The 17879-nt window shown below is 54.4% G+C and overlaps 2 protein-coding genes across 5 annotated transcripts in view; both read right to left on the reverse strand.

Moving 5' to 3' along the window:
• LOC138809378 (solute carrier family 25 member 48) overlaps nt 1–8376 on the reverse strand; it is a 34385-nt gene extending 26009 nt beyond the window's left edge. Inside the window, exons 1-3 of one of the 3 annotated variants that reach the window (XM_069995889.1) lie at nt 8209–8376; nt 2375–2418; nt 2129–2174 (exon numbers count right to left, since the gene is read on the reverse strand). In XM_069995889.1, the coding sequence (XP_069851990.1) occupies nt 2129–2174; nt 2375–2418; nt 8209–8373 (255 nt within the window). In that variant the 5' untranslated portion in view covers nt 8374–8376. The remainder of the gene's footprint in view (nt 1–2128; nt 2175–2374; nt 2419–8208) is intronic. The other 2 variants (XM_069995891.1, XM_069995890.1) reach the window with 2 other exon arrangements.
• Nucleotides 8377–12160: 3784 nt separating this feature from the next.
• LOC138809385 (collagen alpha-1(I) chain-like) lies at nt 12161–14518 on the reverse strand. Of its 2 annotated transcripts, none has more exons than XM_069995900.1 (3): nt 14420–14518; nt 13546–13923; nt 12161–12809 (listed from the first exon to the last, which is right to left on the reverse strand). In XM_069995900.1, exons 2-3 carry the CDS (start codon nt 13921–13923, stop codon nt 12543–12545), a joined length of 645 nt encoding a protein of 214 aa, XP_069852001.1. In that variant the 5' UTR covers nt 14420–14518; the 3' UTR covers nt 12161–12542. The 2 variants fall into 2 exon arrangements, with proteins under 2 accessions (XP_069852001.1, XP_069852000.1); XM_069995899.1 differs by having other exon boundaries at nt 14332–14518.
• Nucleotides 14519–17879: the final 3361 nt, after the last annotated feature.

Here is a 17879-nt window from a genome sequence, read left to right on the forward strand (position 1 = left end):
TCCATCCTGGCCAGCACCACCCCCTCATCCCCGCTCAGCCTTACTCAACGCAGTTCACTGTCCGAGAGGACCACCGAGGCCAGTTAGCTGTGTCCATGCGCGGTTGCCTGGCTGACTCTTGCCTCTGTGTCTCTATCCTGTCTCCTGCGGCCGTTACGCTCCCGACTAAGTGTCCTTGGGGGACACCTGGGTGACACGGTTCTCAGTGTGCTTAATGTGGCGAGGGACATGTGTGGTGGGGGATTGAACCCGAGGCCTCGTGCACAATAGGTAAGTGCTCTATCACTTGGGCCACATCCCCAAGCCTTTCGTTAGCATTTTGGTTTTCAGCCTGGGGCTCATCAGATCTGCAGGAGCTGGTTTTCAACTTCTGGCCACGTAGCTGGGATGATGCTACCTTGCACCTCGCTTCACTGGAGTGGGACTATCTAGCTCCGGCTCTGTCTTCAGTGTGACCAACTCCTGTGACCCAACTTTAACCAGAGAGGAGCCATTTTATAGGCAAGAAAATGGAGGCCTGGCCTGGCGCCAGTGGCTCCCGCCTGTCAACCTAGCTACTCAGGAGGCCGAGATCTGAGGATCACAGTTCAAAGCCAGCCCCAGCAAGGAAAGTCTGTGAGACTCTGATCTCCCATGAACCACCAGAAAACCGGAAGTGGCGCTGTGGCTCAAGCGGTAGAGAACTAGCCTTGAGCTGAAGAGCTGAGGGACAGCGCCCAGGCCCAGAGTTCAAGCCCCACAACCATCAGAAAGAGAAAAAGAAAAGAAAATGGAGGCTTTGGGAGGTGAAGAGCTATGCCCTGCATTGCAGGAAGGTAGACTGTAATGTGGATATGCCAGGCCTTTCTCCGAGGGCGGAGACTCAAGAGAAAATGTCAGCCAGAAGGAAGGCGAATGTTCCAGAGTAAACAGGCACCTGCCCTTCCTTCTTGGATGAGGTGGCAGCTGAGCCCAGAATGTAGGACCGGGTTTCAGGTGATTGGAAAAGCTACACCGTGTGCGGGGAACAGCATGGGAAGACACAGGGAGGCAGGCAGACCTGGAAGGGGCCACTCTGGGGAAGGGCCACGCAGCCAGTGCGAGGCTGCATCTGGCTCTGCACTACAGCTGTGCCCTCCACCAGCTGAACAGCCTCCTTCTCTACTTACACAGTTACCTCAAACAGGGAAGACAAAAGGCGGATCTGTTCATCAAGAAGCCAGTACGGCCGGGTGTCACCCTAGCTACTCAGGAGGCTGAGATCTGAGGATCGAGGTTCAAAGCCAGCCCAAGCAGGAAAGTCCATGAGACTCTTATCTCCCATGAACCATCAGAAAACCGGAAGTGGTGCTGTGGCTCAAGGGGTAGAGTGCTCGCCTTGAGCTGAAGAGCTGAGGGACAGCGCCCAGGCCCAGAGTTCAAGACCCATGACTGGCCAAAGATAAAAAGAAGCAGCAGCAGCAAGCAGGCCTATGTCGAGCAATGCGGAGGATGGCAAGGGGTGTAGAGCACCCGCCCGAGGCGGGCCTCAGGGGTCCAGTGCGAGGTGAGGGTGGGCGATGGGTGGCCACGCTCCCAGGGAACAGCTGAGCCCTGTGGGTCACACGGGACCCACGGGTGGTGGGATGGGATGGGGTCCAAGTGCGTCCCTTTGCAGACGCTCGTCCCTCAGTGTTTAACCCACGTGACCTGAGGCGAGCCTCCTCACCCTCTCTGTATCTGTGCTCACCCCAATGCCGGGAGGACCCTGCTATCCACAGTCCCCACACCCCACACCCCACACCTCCTCGTTCTACGAGGCCCCCCTACTTCCACCGTGGACCCGAGTTCTAACCTGTCCCTCAAGCCCCTCTGAGGACCCACGGACCCGTCTTGCCCAAATTCTGCTGGGCAGCTGCCGTCTAGACCCAGATGCGCCCCCAAAGCCGAGCACGTGGAGTTTCCCAAGCACTAACTAACCCCCACGCACACACTCCCGGCGCCCCTCCCTCCCCGCCTCCACCCTGCTACTCCCCCCCCCACACACACACAGCCTGCAGCCTTTCTAATCCTCACATCTGGGGTTCGGGTGCTGCCTCACACGCGAAACCTTTCCTGATGGCTTGGCTTCTCGGGAAATCTGGGGGGACCCCACCCTGCCCCTACCAACCTGTGAGAACCTGCAGGCAGAAGAGACAGTCACAGAAACAAAATCACTGCCAACAAACAAGAAGAGAGCCATTCCAGACCAGGATTCCGGGTACCCCCCCCACACACACACCCATTCTGGGCTGGGAGGCAGAGAGCCTGCTCCCGGCTGGTGATGGGCTGGGGGATCAGAAACAGCAGGCCCAAGTCCCAAGGGTGGTCCCATCCCTGAGCGCTTCCCCAGGCCCCAGGGGAAGCGTGGTGCTACCTTGACTGTATCCAGGGGATGGCCGACAATGACACTGGCTGCACCTGCAGATCAGAGCACACCTGGTCACTTCCCATCCGGGCTTTTTGTGGTGGTGGTGGTTCTAACTTCCTACCATCTGGATCCTGGCATAGGACATAGGTTTGGGGCACACGTATTTGCTCATTCGGTCCAGCACTCACTAGCTAGGGGGCGCTTCCAATGTATGAGGCACTGGTTCAACTATCAAGGAAAGTGAAGAAAATGGGAGTCAGACCCGGGCTCCATCTGGAGAAGCCGCAGCAGTGCTGAGACAATTGTATGTCCATACGAGAGAGAACGGAGTTAGCCCTCCCACCTTACACCATATCCCAAATGGATTCAAAACACAAAGCCAAACCAGATCGAGGACCTCAACAGAAAAGATAGAACAGACGCTTATATAGTGGAAAGAAAACCATCAGACGCTTATATAGCAGAAAGGGTTCACAACCTGAGATTTGTGATGAGCTGTTAAATAGGACACCAAAAGCACAATAAATAAAACAAAATACAGATGAAATGGACTTTGTACAAATCAAAAGCTTTCCGTATGTCATAGGACAATCCAAGGGGCTGGGAAGGTGGCTCAGTGGTACAGCGCTTGCCTTGCATGCATGAGGGTTTGATTCCTCAGCACCACATAAGCAGAAAAAACTGGAAGTGGTGCTGTGGCTCAAGTGGTAGAGTGCTAGCCTTGAGCTGAAGAGCTGAGGGACAGCGCCCAGGCCCAGAGTTCAAGCCCCACGACCAACAAAAAAAAAGAGAGAAAAAGAAAAAAGAAAGGATGAAAGAATGAAAGAAAGTAGAGAGAAACTGTAGAATGGGTAAAACATTTACAAGTCATATATTTGAAAAAAGTCTAGTATCTAGAATACATTAAGAGCTCTGTGGGGCAAATATGAATGTTTATAAGGACATGGGATTTGAATAGACATTTCTCTGAAGAATACAAATACAGAAATACATGAATAAATGCTCAAAATCACTTGTCATTTAGGGAAATGCTTATCAAAATTATAATGAGATTCACATTCATACCTAAGATGGAAATATTCTATTTAAAAAAAAAGAAAATAGCAGCTATTGGCAAAGAATGTAGAGAAACTGGAACTCTGTATGTAACAGTCACTGTAGAAAACAATTTGACTATTCCTCAAAGAAAGTACACAAGGAATGACTGCCAACAATTCCGCTCCTAGATATACCCCCAAGAATTAAAAGCAGCTATGCCAATGAGTACCTACACACACATGCACAAACGGTGGGAACAGGCCAGGCACCAGTGGCTCAGGCCTGTCATCCTAGCTACTCAGGAGTCTGAGATCTGAGGATCGTGGCTCAAAGCCAGCCTGGGCAGGAAAGTCCCTGTGAGATTCTTATCTCCAATGAACCACCTGAAAACCGGAAGTGGCGCTCTGGCTCAAAGTGGTAGAGCACTAGTCTTGAACTGAAGAGCTGAGAGACAGCGCCCAGGCCCAGAGTTCAAGCCCCATATCTGACAAAGACAATAACAAAAAAAATGGTGGGAACCACCCAAGTACCCATCAGTTGATGTATAAGGATAAACCATGGCACAGCCACTGAGTGATGAACAGGAAAGAATTGAACAGGAAAGAATTACTGCGCCATGCTAGCACACAGAGGAACCTCAAAAACACATTAGTGTGAGGACAAAGAGGCCAGACATAGAAGGCAACATTCTGTATATTCTACTTATATGAGTAATCCAGACTTGGGTAGTCTGTAAAGACAGAAAGTAGGTTAGTAGGTAGCCGGGCTGGGAGGAAGGGGAACAGCTCGTGATGGTGTAATGAGTACAGGATCTTCTTTGGTCTGGCTAAAAAATAAACAAACTGAAGTCCAATAAAATTGTAAAGCATTTGCTCAGCAAACAACAATGATGCAAGTAGCTCCAACGTAGACGTGGCTGAAGAGCTCCACCAAAGCTACCGAAGCGGGAGGCTTCTAAAAGAGAGATGTGGAAGTAAAGCTGGAAGAAATTTACAGTCAATGCTGGGCGTGTTGGCATGTGTCTGTGACTCTGGCTATTTGGAAGCCACAGATAGGAGACTCTTGAACTCTGGGCCTGGGCACTGGGCACTGTCCCTCAGCTCTTCAGCTCAAGGCGAGCGCTCTACCACTTGAGCCATAGCACCACTTCTGGCTTTTTCTGCTCATGTGGTGCTGAGGAATTGAACCCAGGGCCTTATGCATGCAAGGCAAGCGCTCTACCACCGAGCCACCTTCCCAGCCCTTTCGATTTATCTTTGATCTATGCATTTACAAGAAATAGTCCAGACAAAGTCAAAGTCATTTATGAGGCACCCATCAGTGGCTTCATCTGCCCTAGGATTCTTTAGCCTTGGCTGCCATTTTAATGTCATAGTTATCAGGAAAATGCTTTGGAGCTACAGCGAGGGGGCCGTTTGGGCATGGTGAAGGTACCAGATGCTTCTGGATTGTCTTACCTTAAAATGGTTGATTTTATATCGTGTAGATTTCAACTTTAAAGGGTGGGAATGGCCTTCCTGTATGGCTCCTGCCTGTAATACTAGCCACTCCCCAGTTATTCAGGAGACTGAGATCTGAGGATCAAAGTTCAAAGCCAACTTGGGCAGACAAAGCCAAGAGGCTCTTACCTCCAATTAACCAGCAAAAAGTCAAAGTGGAGGTGTGACTCATAGTCGAGTGCCAAGCTTTGAGAAAGGAAAATTGCAAAGGGAGAGCAGGAGGCCGTAAGTTCAAACCCCAGTTTGAATGAATGAATGAATGAAAATTAAGAGAGTGAGAGGAGGTGAAGGGAATCTCCCGGAGGTTTTAATTTACCTGCAGGTTACTTCTCTAAACTGCCCTTTTCAGAGGTGCAGGTGAGAATAATAGGTCCTGCTCTAGGGTCACGACGTGATGTACGTGAAGTCCTAGCAGAGAGCTTGAACTTCTAGAAGATGCTCAGAAGTGGCTGTTGTCCCTTCTGAAGGTTTTTGGTTTTTTTTCTTGCTTTGTTTTGTTTCAGATTCCCTGAGAAAAGCTATAGATGCACTGGACCTTTTCACAGAAAAGAATACAAATATATGCAAATTTGCCCAAAGTAGATGCGTGATTTGTTCTGGGAGACAGGGGAGGGGCGAGGCTCAGCTGTCTCTCGGTCTGGGTCTTTCTGGGGATGAAAATGTTCTACCTCTAATTTATAAGCAATGCTTCAACCACTTAATAAAAGATATGGAAAAAATCCACAGAACTATATCCATTCAAAAAATGGGAGAATTCTCATGGTATGTGAAATAAATCTCAACGAAGTAGCTTTAAAAATATACCGAGCAGCCGGGCGCCGGTGGCTCACGCCTGTCATCCTAGTTACTCAGGAGGCTGAGATCTGAGAATCACAGTTCAAAGCCAGCCTGGGCAAGAACGTCTGTGAGGCTCTTATCTCCCATGAACCAGTAGAATACCAGAAGTGGTGCTGTGGCTCAAGTGGTAGAGCACTCGCCTTGAGCTGAAGAGCTGAGGGACAGCGTCCAGGCCCAGAGCTCAAGCCCCACGACCAACTGTGTGTGTGGGGGGGGGGGGGCGCACCTGGCACCTATTAAGTGTCCATACATTCTCCATCACTTTCATGAAGACAAAACAAAGGCACGCTAGCATTCACAAAGAACAGTCTCAGAACCAAATCGTCTCTGTCAGCTCTGCGGTGATGATGGAGAGGGTTTGGTCCAATCAGAGCCACCTTGAGCTTTGTGGACCCAATCACCCCCACCCTCTCACAGGCCAGTTCGTAAACCAGCCCCCTGAAGCCCGTCAAATCTGGTCTGATGCGGAAGGCGGTGGCTTGGAGCGCTTCCCTCTTCACCTGCCTTTCCAAATGACTGGAGGCTTGTCTACAGAGGGTGTGGGTGTGTCCAGCCTCCACTGGTGGGACAAGAGGGCAGGGCTGGGCCCAGCCCAAGGGTGCTGGGTGCCAAGAGAACCACCCACCACCCTGGAAGCAGGCACCGAGGGGAGAGCGGGCAGGAGAGACTCGAACTCCTGCCAGGAGAGGACCTCACCTCCGATCTGTTTCTTGCTCTTATTTCTTTTGTTTTAATCTCAGTGTCTTTTTCGCTGGGGGGGGGGGGGGGGATGTATTTGAGAATAACCTTTTAGAAACTTCTTTCCGCATGTGCAAGTTTCTTTAAGATCTCTAAGGCTCATGGAGTCTTTTTTTAAACTTAATTGAGTTTATTATGTAAAGGATGAATAGCATGAACTTCTGCTTTTTGTTATACGTAATTAAAAGGTCCTTCGGTTGAATCTGAGGGTTGCTCCGTGCTATGTTCAAGAAAGCTAAAATTTTGATAGGAAAAGATAATGCAAAATACCATTCAGGATCAGGAAAAGTACATACATACATATATATATATATATATATATATATATATATATATATATATATATATATGAATTCTATGTCTCCATCAGAAAGAATGTCACTGCCCCATTTGTTAGGAAATGGAAAGACATGGAAACATTTATATTATGTGAAGTAAGCCAGACCCCCCCCCACTGCAAAGAACTTATTTGCAATAATTAGTATATGTCTAGGATAATCCTACCAGACAAGCAGAAAAGGTCAAACGCTATGCACATATGACCATGTAAGATGATGCTAAGTGAAATGAACTCCAAGATAAGGACAGAAGGCTTTTTCTTTGTCGTTGTTGTTTTCAATGTATTATGTGATCTTTTTGTTGTTCCTTTGTATGTTCTTCCCTCATGGTATAACCCCTGTTGTCACTGTATTAGATTCTGGTGCCCTGCATCTTGTATATACATTGTTCTAGTCTGGGGAGGGGAAGAGAAATAACAAAATGCTGAAGTAAGGATACAGGTTGACCCACTGCAACAAAGAGATGTACAAGACACTACGTTGAAAATGAACTTTACAACTTGGGGCCGGGAGGGAGGAGTTGGGGAGTTGGGGAGGGAAGGGAGGGGAAGGGAAAAACAAAGGAGGGGGTAACAATGCTCATAGGAAATGCACTCAGTATCTTACTCCTGTAACTGTAACCCCTCCGTACAGTATCTTTACAACTAAAAAAAAATGTTAAATCCCATTCATTTAAGAAACAGCTCGTTCAAAGATTGTTTAAAGAAGAAACATCATTCGTGTCAGAAGCTAGAAAACCGAGTGACAGAGGAATCAAGCCAACCAACCTCCCCGTTCATCCCCGAGGCGGACGCTTCTCTATAAAGACACAGAGGGATAGACAGCCCGGGATGCCTGTGCAGCGCGGCCTGGTGCGTCAGGAAGGAACACGCAGTAGAGATAGGAAATGATGAGCACACGCGTGTGCGTGTGAATGAGAGACAAGAAAAGGGTGTGGGGAGGGGGAGAGAATACCCTTTAAAAGACAGCTCCAGGGCTGGGAAGGCGGCTCACCTAACACGCCGGAGGCCCTGGGTTCGATTCCTCAGCACCACAGACACAGAAAAAGCCTTAAGTGGTGCTGTGTGTGGCTCAAGTGGTAGAGGGCCAGCCTTGAGCTGAAGAGCTCAGGGACAGTGCCCAGGCCCTGAGTTCAAGCCCCAGGACTGGCAATAACAACATCATCATCATCAATAATAATAATAATAATAATAATAATAATAATAATAATAAAGCACCCACAGCCCCAGCACAGCTGGGGGTGGGGGAGGCGACCCAGGGAAGGAACCCAAGAGCCAGGACCCGGGCCAGGGGTGTGGGGGGAGGGAGGGGTCCCCAGGGCACCTGCGGCTCCAGCCCCCCCCCTCGGCAGCTCCCCGTCCTGGCGCGGGGTCCCCAGCGCCCCGCTCACCTCCGACCCAGCCCGCTGCGAAGTCCTCCAGCTGGAAGCGGCCCATGGCCCAGGGTCCCCCGCGGGGCACGGCCGCCCTGTCCCGTCTGTTCCTCTGTCCCGAGTCAGTCTGTCAGTCCGTCGTCCTGCTGGCCTCCAGTCCCGGCCCGCGCTGCTGGCTGACATCACGGCCCCAGGCCGACCTTAAAGGCGCCGCGCGGCCCGGGCCCGGAGGGGCGGGGCGCCCGGGCTCCACCCGGGCTGGGGCCTTTTTGTTTCTGTCGGTCGTTTCTGAACTCCGGGCCTGGGCGCTGCCCCTCAGCTCTTCAGCTACCACTTGAGCCACAGCACCACTTCTGATTTTCTAGTGGTTCATTGGAGATCAGAGTCTCACCTCCTTTCCTGCCCAGGCTGGCTTTGAACCTCGATCCTCAGATCTCAGCCTCCTGAGTAGCTGGGATGACCAGTGCCTCTTGTTTCCTACCAGGCAGCAGCAGCAGCAGCAGCAGCAGATTTCCTAGCAGGTGAGGAAGTACTCGGTCACCAGTACCAGGGGGTTACTTGTCTGTGAAGTAATGACAAGAGCGCCAGGCACCGGCGGCTCACGCCTGTCATCCCAGCTGCTCAGGAGGCTGAGATCTGAGGATGGCAGTTCAAAGCCAGCCCGGGCAGGAAAACCATGAGAAATACCACGGACAGTAGAGGGTCCAGGCCCGCTCACCCCTCCACGCCCTGGGGTTACGAGTGACTGCCTCCATTTCCCCAGAAGTCAGCTTCAAGCCAGCCCTACTTAATTCCTCCTGAGCCAACATTTTCCTGTACTTAACCTCAACTCACACCCGGCTCCTCATGGTAGAGGGGAGGCCGGCACGATTAAACCCCACACCGCACGCAAGGGGGATCGCTATGCATCGAGTGTACGTGACACGCGGGTATATCACACACCGGGATTTCCATCTTCTGGAAAAGGAGGAGAGGAACATGGCTGTGTCTGATTGACTGGCTTCTTTGTCTGGGGGCAGATTTCAGCTCCCTCCTCCAAGCCTGGCTCTCCCAGGGAAAGATGGGGGCGGGGGGGGCTCAGCCTAGAATGGGATCCCTGCACACCTCCCTCCACCACTCCTTGAGTAGAGACAGCTCTGCCCCAGGGGGAGGGAGGGCTAAGGCCCAACACCGGAGGCTTCCTGACATGGAGGCCCATCCTCCCACCAGGACGGCCGAAATCAACACACACACGCACACGCACACACACGCACACACACGCACACACACACACACACACACACACACACACACACACACACACACAATACACCTGCCCCCTCTAGCAGGGTCTTTACAGTCCAGGGTCTGTGCACACATGTAGACGCAGGCCCGGCTGGTGGGGCTTAGATTCCATCAAAACCACGGGTCCAGGGGCTGCCGCCAAGGGACTCACACACAAAGATCCTCCCTCATCATCGGCGTAGCCTTCCTTCAATCAGTTTTCACTTTTCTTTTTGGTCGGTGGTGGGGCTTGAACTCTGGGCCTGGGCGCTGTCCCTCAGCTCTTCAGCTCAAGGCGAGTGCTCTACCCCTTGAGCCACAGCGCCACTTCTGGTTTTCTGGTGGTTCATTGGAGATCAGAGTCTCACTGACTTTCCTGCCCTGGCTGGCTTTGAACTGTGATCCTCAGATCTCAGCCTCCTGAGTAGCTAGGATCACAGGCGTGAGCCACTTGGCAGCCGGCCAGGCCTTCTTCCAATCCTTCTTCCAGCACTGTGACCCCAGAAGCTGATCCTGACAGAGAGCTTGCTTAGGAATGGGGGACAGTGATGGGGGGGGGCTCCCCTTCATCCCCAGGTGTTTGGAGAGAGGAACTGCGTCTGCGCTCCCTTTGAGGGAAGAATCCGGGATGGTGCGGCTCAGCTCCTGCACGCCCCAGGGGTCCCCCCTGCCCTCCCCTGCCTCCCCTGCCCCCTCTGCCCCCCCCAAGTCTTGAGGCCTCTGAGCCGTGCCCTGTCTGGGATCTGTGCCTGAAGTGGTTATGGGAAACGCCAGGCCTCTGGAGAGTGGCCGGCTTGGGGAGTCGGCCGTTGGAGCCCGTCCATCCCCCCAGAGCGCCAGTTCCCAAGGCCGCTCTCCCAGGACCACCTACGTGCAGCCAGGCCGGCCGCCACCCACCCACTCCTCGGCCCCTCGGCCCCCCCCTGGGGAGGCCGGGGGTTGGCAGGCAGGGTCCCTGGCAGCCCTGGACAATGTCCTGGGCCTAGCCAGTTGCCAAGGGGCCGGGGAAGAGCGGAAGGAGTGGGATTCTTTTCAGAATGAACCGCTTTGCTCCGTTCCCCAGTGTGTGCCCGACTCGGCCTGTCAGGACCCCACTGCCCCCAGGGAGCAGGGGAAGGACGCCGAGTGACTGGCAGCTCGGCCCGGGCCTGGGCCATTTCCTGCCCGGTTGTGTAGAGCCTGATACCCCTGGAGCTCGGTCAGCACTCAGCCAGTAGGGTTTATCACTGAGATCACAGGGCAGTCACCAGCGGGACTGGAAGCCAGAGGGGAACGTCCAGGGTCAAAGGAAAGCAGAGGAGGCCACTTTGCTCCTGGGAGGCCCCGGAACATCTCAGAAACCTGCTTCCCTCCCGGTCCTCCAATGTACTAGCATTTTTCTGCCCCAGGGCCTTTGCACTGACCACGTTGTCTTTTTGACTTTGTCAAAGCCAACCTCTTCCTCGCTGAGTCTCAGCTGCAGGTCTCCTACGCCCCGGGGGGCCCCCTCGGAGTCCTGGGTGGAGGCCACGTTCCTCTCAAGTGTGTTGGACCCTCTATCCCTTACATGTCTGTCAGTCCTCCTACACAGACTGCCGGCCAGTCAGCTGTGTGTGTGTGTGTGAGTGTGTGTGAGTGTGTGTGTGTTTTGGGCTGAAGTTCTGAGCCCCAGACGCCAGCTGTGGGTGCTCCACCAAGGCATGCCAGGAGAGGGCGCCAGTGTACAGCCCTTGCGGTGTCCAGCCAGGGCTCCAAGCTACTACCACTAGAGCCACGGCGCCACTTCTGGTTTTCTGGTGGTTCCTGGGAGATCAGAGTCTCACAGACTTTCCTGCCTGGGCTGGCTTTGAACCGCGATCCTCAGATCTCAGCCTCCTGGGTAGCTGGGATGGCAGGCATGAGCCACCGGCGCCCGGCAGCCATCTGGCACTCACCGGCCCCTAGCCACAGGACTCTGGGGGAGACCAGCCGGGCTCAGGCATGCCTGGCGTGAAGAACAGAGGCCGGAGGTGCTGTAGAGCAAAAAAGAAAATCTGAGGGCAGACTCGGCGCCGTGGGAAGCAACGGTTCACAGGGCCACGGAGAAGAAAGGACATGGCGGGCGAGGCTGGAGGGGTCAGAGCTTTGAAGACTTTGTCTCTCGGGTCCCAGAAGTCCCCCCCAAACCATGGTATTTTGTCAAGCGTCCCCCACACGGCCTCCCAAGAGACAACGAGGAACCTCACATGCGCCATCAGACACCCCGGATTTCAGACCCACCCCGAGTCAGCGGCCCTCCGCTTTTCCCACGCCTGATCAGCCCGTCTCTCCTGAGACCCTCCTTAGAGCGCCTGCAGCCCCGGGAGGCTTGGACCTGGGTCTCCGTTAGGACAGACTTTGGAGAGCCCGAAGCCACCTGGGGTGCTTGGAGCTCCAAGACACGCCCAGCATCGAGCCCACACGGTTTCCCTCCAGCACGGGGGGCCCCCCAGGCTCCCCCGCCTCCACCCTCCCTTCCCAGCTCCTCTGTGTAAGGAGTGTACACCCATTTTTCCCCCCACCATGGCTGCGTGAACCTGGGCATGCCCAAGTGCTAGGGACGGCGGCCATGTGCTGGGGTGACAGCTCTCTTCTCTCCAGCAGGGGGCGCTGGAACCCCCCCCCAAGCATCTGCACCCATCTGTACCTCTGCCATGGAAATGACCTCCAAGGATCTAGGAAGATGACCTCTAGCAGGTCATCAAGTGCGTGGGCCGTGCTCTGGCCAAAGCACCGGCTTTTATTTGGGGACATGCGTCTCGTTTGGTTAGACAGCAGCGGGCCTTGGGCCAGGAGGGCAGGGCCGGACGGGAGGCTTCGCAGAATGGCCCCCAGGGGAGGGCCAAGGAGACGCGGGTCTCAGGCCCTGCCTGGTGGGTAAGGGGTCCACGGGAGGGGGAGGGGGCGCACAGCACGGGAGCGCAGGCGCACGGGGGGGGGGGGGGCAAGCTGGTCCTGTTGTTTCTGCAGGGCAGCGATACGTTGGACCTTGGCTGGCGGCTTCCTCTCCCCAAGGGAGCCGGTACCAGGGGCCAGATGTCTGATCGGTGAGACCCTCACCTCCAGTCCGCGGGGGTCCATGGCTTCCTTCCTCACAGGGTGGCCGCTCTGAGCGGGGATCGCTCCCCCGGAGGCCCATTCGCCCCCAGCGCAGGGGTCGGGGGCCCTGGGCTGGTGCTCAGCCGCTCCTCCGGGCTTCTGTAGTAAGGCGTGAACCCGGAGGGGCTCGGGGCTTGGCTGGTGGCGGGAAGGGCGTCCTGGCCATGGGACCGGGCATGTGCCAGGTGGACCGGGGGGCACGGGCTGCAGGCTGGTGAGCGCCAGGCCCCGGAGAGGCCAGCCCAGCCCCTGGACTCGGCCTAGGTCAGAAGGAAATGAGACCATCAGCCGGGTGCTGGTGGCTGCCCAGGCTTCACACAAGGTCATCTGGGGGTCTGATCACCACGGCGGTGCCCAGGGGAGGGAGGCTGGGCCCGGCTGGCTCTGCAGAAAGGGCTCATTCGGCCGGGCCACCTGCTGGTCCCCAGGCATCTACAATGGGAGGGCCGGGCTGGGCGTGGGACTGGAACCCAGAGCCTCAATGCTTTCCAGCACTGGGCACCCGTCCTGGGATGCTGATGTGGGGTTGTTATTGGCCAGGTCTGAGGGTGACACACTGGGTCAAACACAGGCCTTCCCCTTGCCCGCCCATGTGCATGGCCAAGTTACATCACTTCTCTGAGCCTCTGTTTTCTCATCCATAAAATGGGAATGCTAGCCGGGCGCCCGTGGCTCACGCCTGTCATCCTAGCGACTCAGGAGGCTGAGATCTGAGGATCACGGTTCAAAGCCAGCCCGGGGAAGGAAAGTCCGTGAGACTCTCATCTCCCATGAACCACCTGAAAACTGGAAGTGGTGCTGTGGCTCAAGTGGTAGAGCGCTCGCCTTGAACTGAAGAGCTGAGGGACAGCGCCCAGGCCCTGAGTTCAAGCCCCATGACTGAATGAACCCCCCCCCCCAAAAAAAGAAAGAATACAGAAGCGTTGCCTCCTAAAGGAGAGAGGAGAGCATGGCCCCGACGTCCCCCGCCATTCCTGTACCCCGCTTCCAACTCACACGGCCTGCGTCCCGGACAGTGATCCCGCAGATCCTGCCGGCCTGGGCCTCCGTCCCCGAGCCTGGGTGGCGGGAGGCCCCGGGGCTGGGGCAGAGGATCTCCTCCGGGGAGCGGTAGTAGGGGAGGAAGCCGGGGTCGGGCGCTGCCTGGTCCTCTGGGGGCGGCTCCTCCCCGTGGCTGCACCCCGTGCCGCCGGCCCTGCCAACCACGGACCACGGGGCCAGCTCCTCCCCAGCCCGGAGGGGACAGAGGGGAGGCCGGGGCTCAGAGGCTCCCTTGTGGGGGTTGGGGCCGTGGCTGGTGGACTGCGGCTGCTGGGGTAGGAGTCCCGGGTCGGTCCTGCCGAAGAGGCCCGGCCCAAGGCCCTTCCACGACATCTGGGAAGAGAGGGGGCTCGGTGTGTGACGGCACCCTACTTCCTGCCCCCCTGGGGGCGGGGGGTAGGGTCCTGCACAGCCTTTGGGAAACCCAGCAGTGCCCCTACCCCATGGCTGAATCCAGGGAGAGCCTTGGGGAGCCCAGGCTGGCCCCCCCATCTTGAATCTTTTCCTACTTCACTCATCTGTACCATACACAGGGTCCCTGGCCTCTCTCTTGTCAAGTGTCCTCTGGCCACAGGGCCTTTGCACATGCTAATTCTATTGCCTGGAATCTCTTTCCCCGTGACTTGCTCAGGGCTTGGCTCAAGATCACTGTCCATTACTGAAGCCACCACCCTGACACCTGTCACCCATTGCACCCCGTCTGCCCTGAAGTATCGGTTCAAACGTTTGGTTGGTATCTACCCCCAGGGGCAGGACCGGCTCTCCGGTTCCTGCCAGAGCGTGTGTGTCCTGCGGAGTCGGCTGGAGCCTCAGATCCCCCTCTCCCCACCCCTGCAGTGCTGGAGTGGAATGGTCACGCCCAAGCCGGCCGGCCTCCCTCCTGGCCTCCTCCGCCCGGCCTCCACTTCCGGGCCTTGGCATCACCTTCTCCTCCAGCTCCCAGAAGGTTCCGCCATGATGTCACAAGCCCCCCCCCCCTCCCCGGCGACCTGGGCGACCTGGCCCCACCTGCACCTGTGATCTGCACCTGCCTTGTAATTCAGCTTAATCCGCGACTCCCCAAGGGACTGGGGGGCGGGGGGGAGGACAAAGAAAATGCAGAACCCCCTGCAATCACATCAGCTCTCCCGCCCCGCCCCACCGGGTCCCAGGGGGCCTTACCTGCCTGCCGCCCCAGACTTGGGGGAGTTGCCCCAATGGAGTTCTTGGGGAGGGGGCCCGGGTGGACTCCCCCCCGGCCCCACGTCTGCACCCCGCTTTCACAGAACCCGAAGCCCTGGGACTGCTCAGCCTTGTAAGCCAAACGTCATTGTGGTTTTTTTAAATTGACTTCACTCTGATCCGCGTGGCATCTCCATTTTAAGTGGTAATAGATTCACCTCTACTTTTATTTTGCATTTTGGATGGTCCATTAACTCAACAGTGTGTGCCAATAACTCATTTCTCTCCCTTCCTAGTTGATCTGAAATTGCCTAATAACCTAAGTTTTTAGCTACAACCACTTCATCAGTTTCTAGACTTTTCCTCTCAGTCCACATGCCATGTTTTGTTTAGCGTGTGTGTGGGGGGGGTCATGGGTCTTGAACTCTGGGCCTGGGCGCTGTCCCTCAGCTCTTCAGCTCAAGGCTAGTGCTCTACCACTTGAGCCACAGTGCCACTTCCATTTTTTTCTGCTTATGTGGTGCTGAGGAATCGAACCCAGGGCCTCATGCATGCAAGGCAAGCACTGTACCACTGAGCTGCCTTCCCTCTGTGTGTGTGTGTGTGTGTGTGTGTGTGTGTGTGTGTGTGTGTGTGTGTTTAAGCTCTATTTTATATATGCTGAGCACACGTCCTTTGTCAGAGATTTATATTTTTTTCATTTTATTTGCAAAGTCTGGGGACTAGTTTTACGTTTCTATGAAATCCAAGCTATTTTTCCCCTCATTTGTTCCTATTTGCCAGGCACTGGACCCCCCACTCCTGGGGACTAAGCAAATCAGAACGAGCCCAGGATTGAGTGATTTGTACAGGGCAGGGAACGGGCCCCAGCTGCATCCCTGCCACAACCTCTCCATCACAGGGGGAAGTCAATTCTCTCTGTCTCTGTCTGTCTCTGTCTGTCTCTCTGGCTCTCAGAAGTAGCTTTGCCATGGTGATCAGAACCAGGTCTTTGGTGCTGGGCGTTTGTTCACAGATCTCTCTGAATCTGCTTTCACGTCTAGGAAATGAGGAAGATAACAGTTCAGCCTGGTGGCGGGAATTAAATCGGTGAACAGTCGTCACAAGAACAATGATGACAGTTCCTTCTCCCCAAACCTCCTCATCCGCGATGCCCCGTGTGCCCGAAGCCCTCGGCTCGCGCGGTGGTAGAAGGAACAGGAGGAGGAAGTCACCTGCCGCCCTAGCCTATCCACAGACCAAGGAGACGGACAGCACTGACTTCCATATACAATCGGTATATGTTGCATATTAGATAACTCTGCACCTTTTACTTATTTTACGCCATTCTAAAACATGTCGCAAGGTCCATTCACTGCTACATAGCAACGTCTAGTTAGATCAATACAAATCTTCCTTAAAATGTAACTTCTGATTGCTTTTAAGTGAGAAGGAAGACAGCCTTTGCGGTAGGGTCCTCTCTGAACTCCGCCGTGGCTTCACGGGAGAAGAGACGGTGCTTCCCTATCTCATCCAGCAGGGGGCAGACTGGCTCCACGTCTTTCAGGAGGTACCCACCGGGCCCTCACTGATGATCATTTCACACTCGTGTGTGTGTGTGTGTGTGTGTGTGTGTGTGTGTGAGAGAGAGAGAGAGAGAGAGAGAGAGAGAGAGAGAGAGAGAGAGAGACAGAGAGAGACAGAGAGAGACAGAGAGAGACAGAGAGAGACAGAGAGAGACAGAGAGAGAGAGAGAGACAGAGAGAGACAGAGAGAGACAGAGACAGAGAGACAGAGAGAGACAGAGACTGTTTCTTTCCAAGGAAATCTTCCTGCTCAAGGAGGGGTGCCACGTTTCTAAGCTGACAATTTACAGATGGCCATTTGTTGGAAAATACTCTTCAAAATCACCCCCCCCCCTTTCCTGCAGTCAGTCCCGGGGATTTCTGACCAATGCCACAGCCCGAGCAGAAGAGCGCTGTGGTCTCACCACCAGAGAGCAGAGCAAATTGTTTAAATTTGCAGGGAAGGGAAAGGAAAAAAATACACACACACACACACACACACACACACACACACACACACACACACACACACACACACACACACACACACACACACATCTCATTTCTCCTCGACATCAAAGGGAAAACATTCTCTCTTTGAAAATGCAAATCCCTTAAACATATTCAAGAATTTTAACAAGCATCCCAGAAAGCGATCCTATTACTCTCTGAAGCCTTTAAAGAATTCCCCCTCACCCCCCCTCCAAAATAGTGCCAGGCTTCTCCGGGCAGGGAAAGGCCCTCTTCAGAGACAGTGGAGTTGGGTTGTGCAGTGGAACCCCCTTTTCCACCTTCCGGGAAGGAAGAGCACACCCCCCCATTCCCCATCAGAACTCCCCTCCCCATTCCCCATCAGAATCACCGGGGAAATCGATGGAGGGGTTGGGGTGAGGGGAATCTAGCAGAAAGAGTAAGGCCCGGCATCCATTTCCCATCTGTTCTCCATCTGGGCTGAGAGAAAGGACACACAGCGCAGAGCTACCCGGAGAGCCTGGAAGGCGATGGGAAGGCTGGAGACTGGAGACGTGGCCATCTTTGGTCTGTGGCCTTCAAAGAGTATGGGACCCGGAAGAAGAGGGGCCAACCCGGAAGGGGAGGGCCAGACGGGAAACAAAATACCAGCTTCGGCTCAAAGAACTGGAAGCCCATCTGGGGTCAAAAAAAAAAAAAGAACAAACCCACAACAGAAGATTCAAGACGACCCAGAGATTTCACTTGAAGTCTTTCCTAAGGAAATAACTAGATATGTTTTCAGACATTCCTCCCAGTACTGTGTGTAAAAGGAAAAACTAAACAAAAAGTTCAAAAAGAAAGGAAAATCCTTTGGGATCCAACAATGGGCCGTGAATCAGATCCATGAACAAGAAGAGTCTTATGAAACAATTTAAAGTTAGGATCTAGAACTGTGTGTGTTGCTAGAAAAAAATCTGAACGCCTCAGCTATGTTAAGTGAAACCTGGTCACCAAACAATCCATGAAAATTGTTCTAGAATTCACATGGAAAGGCAAAGGGATGCTTTTCCTACAAAGCACATTGGGGAGAAGCTTGCAAGGGTCTAGCATAATGACTGTGGCTACACCAAT

This window comes from Dipodomys merriami, unplaced genomic scaffold (assembly GCF_024711535.1).
Source record: "Dipodomys merriami isolate MVZ:Mamm:240054 unplaced genomic scaffold, mDipMer1.0.p SCAF_496, whole genome shotgun sequence".
In the NCBI taxonomy this organism is placed as follows: Eukaryota; Metazoa; Chordata; class Mammalia; order Rodentia; family Heteromyidae; genus Dipodomys; species Dipodomys merriami.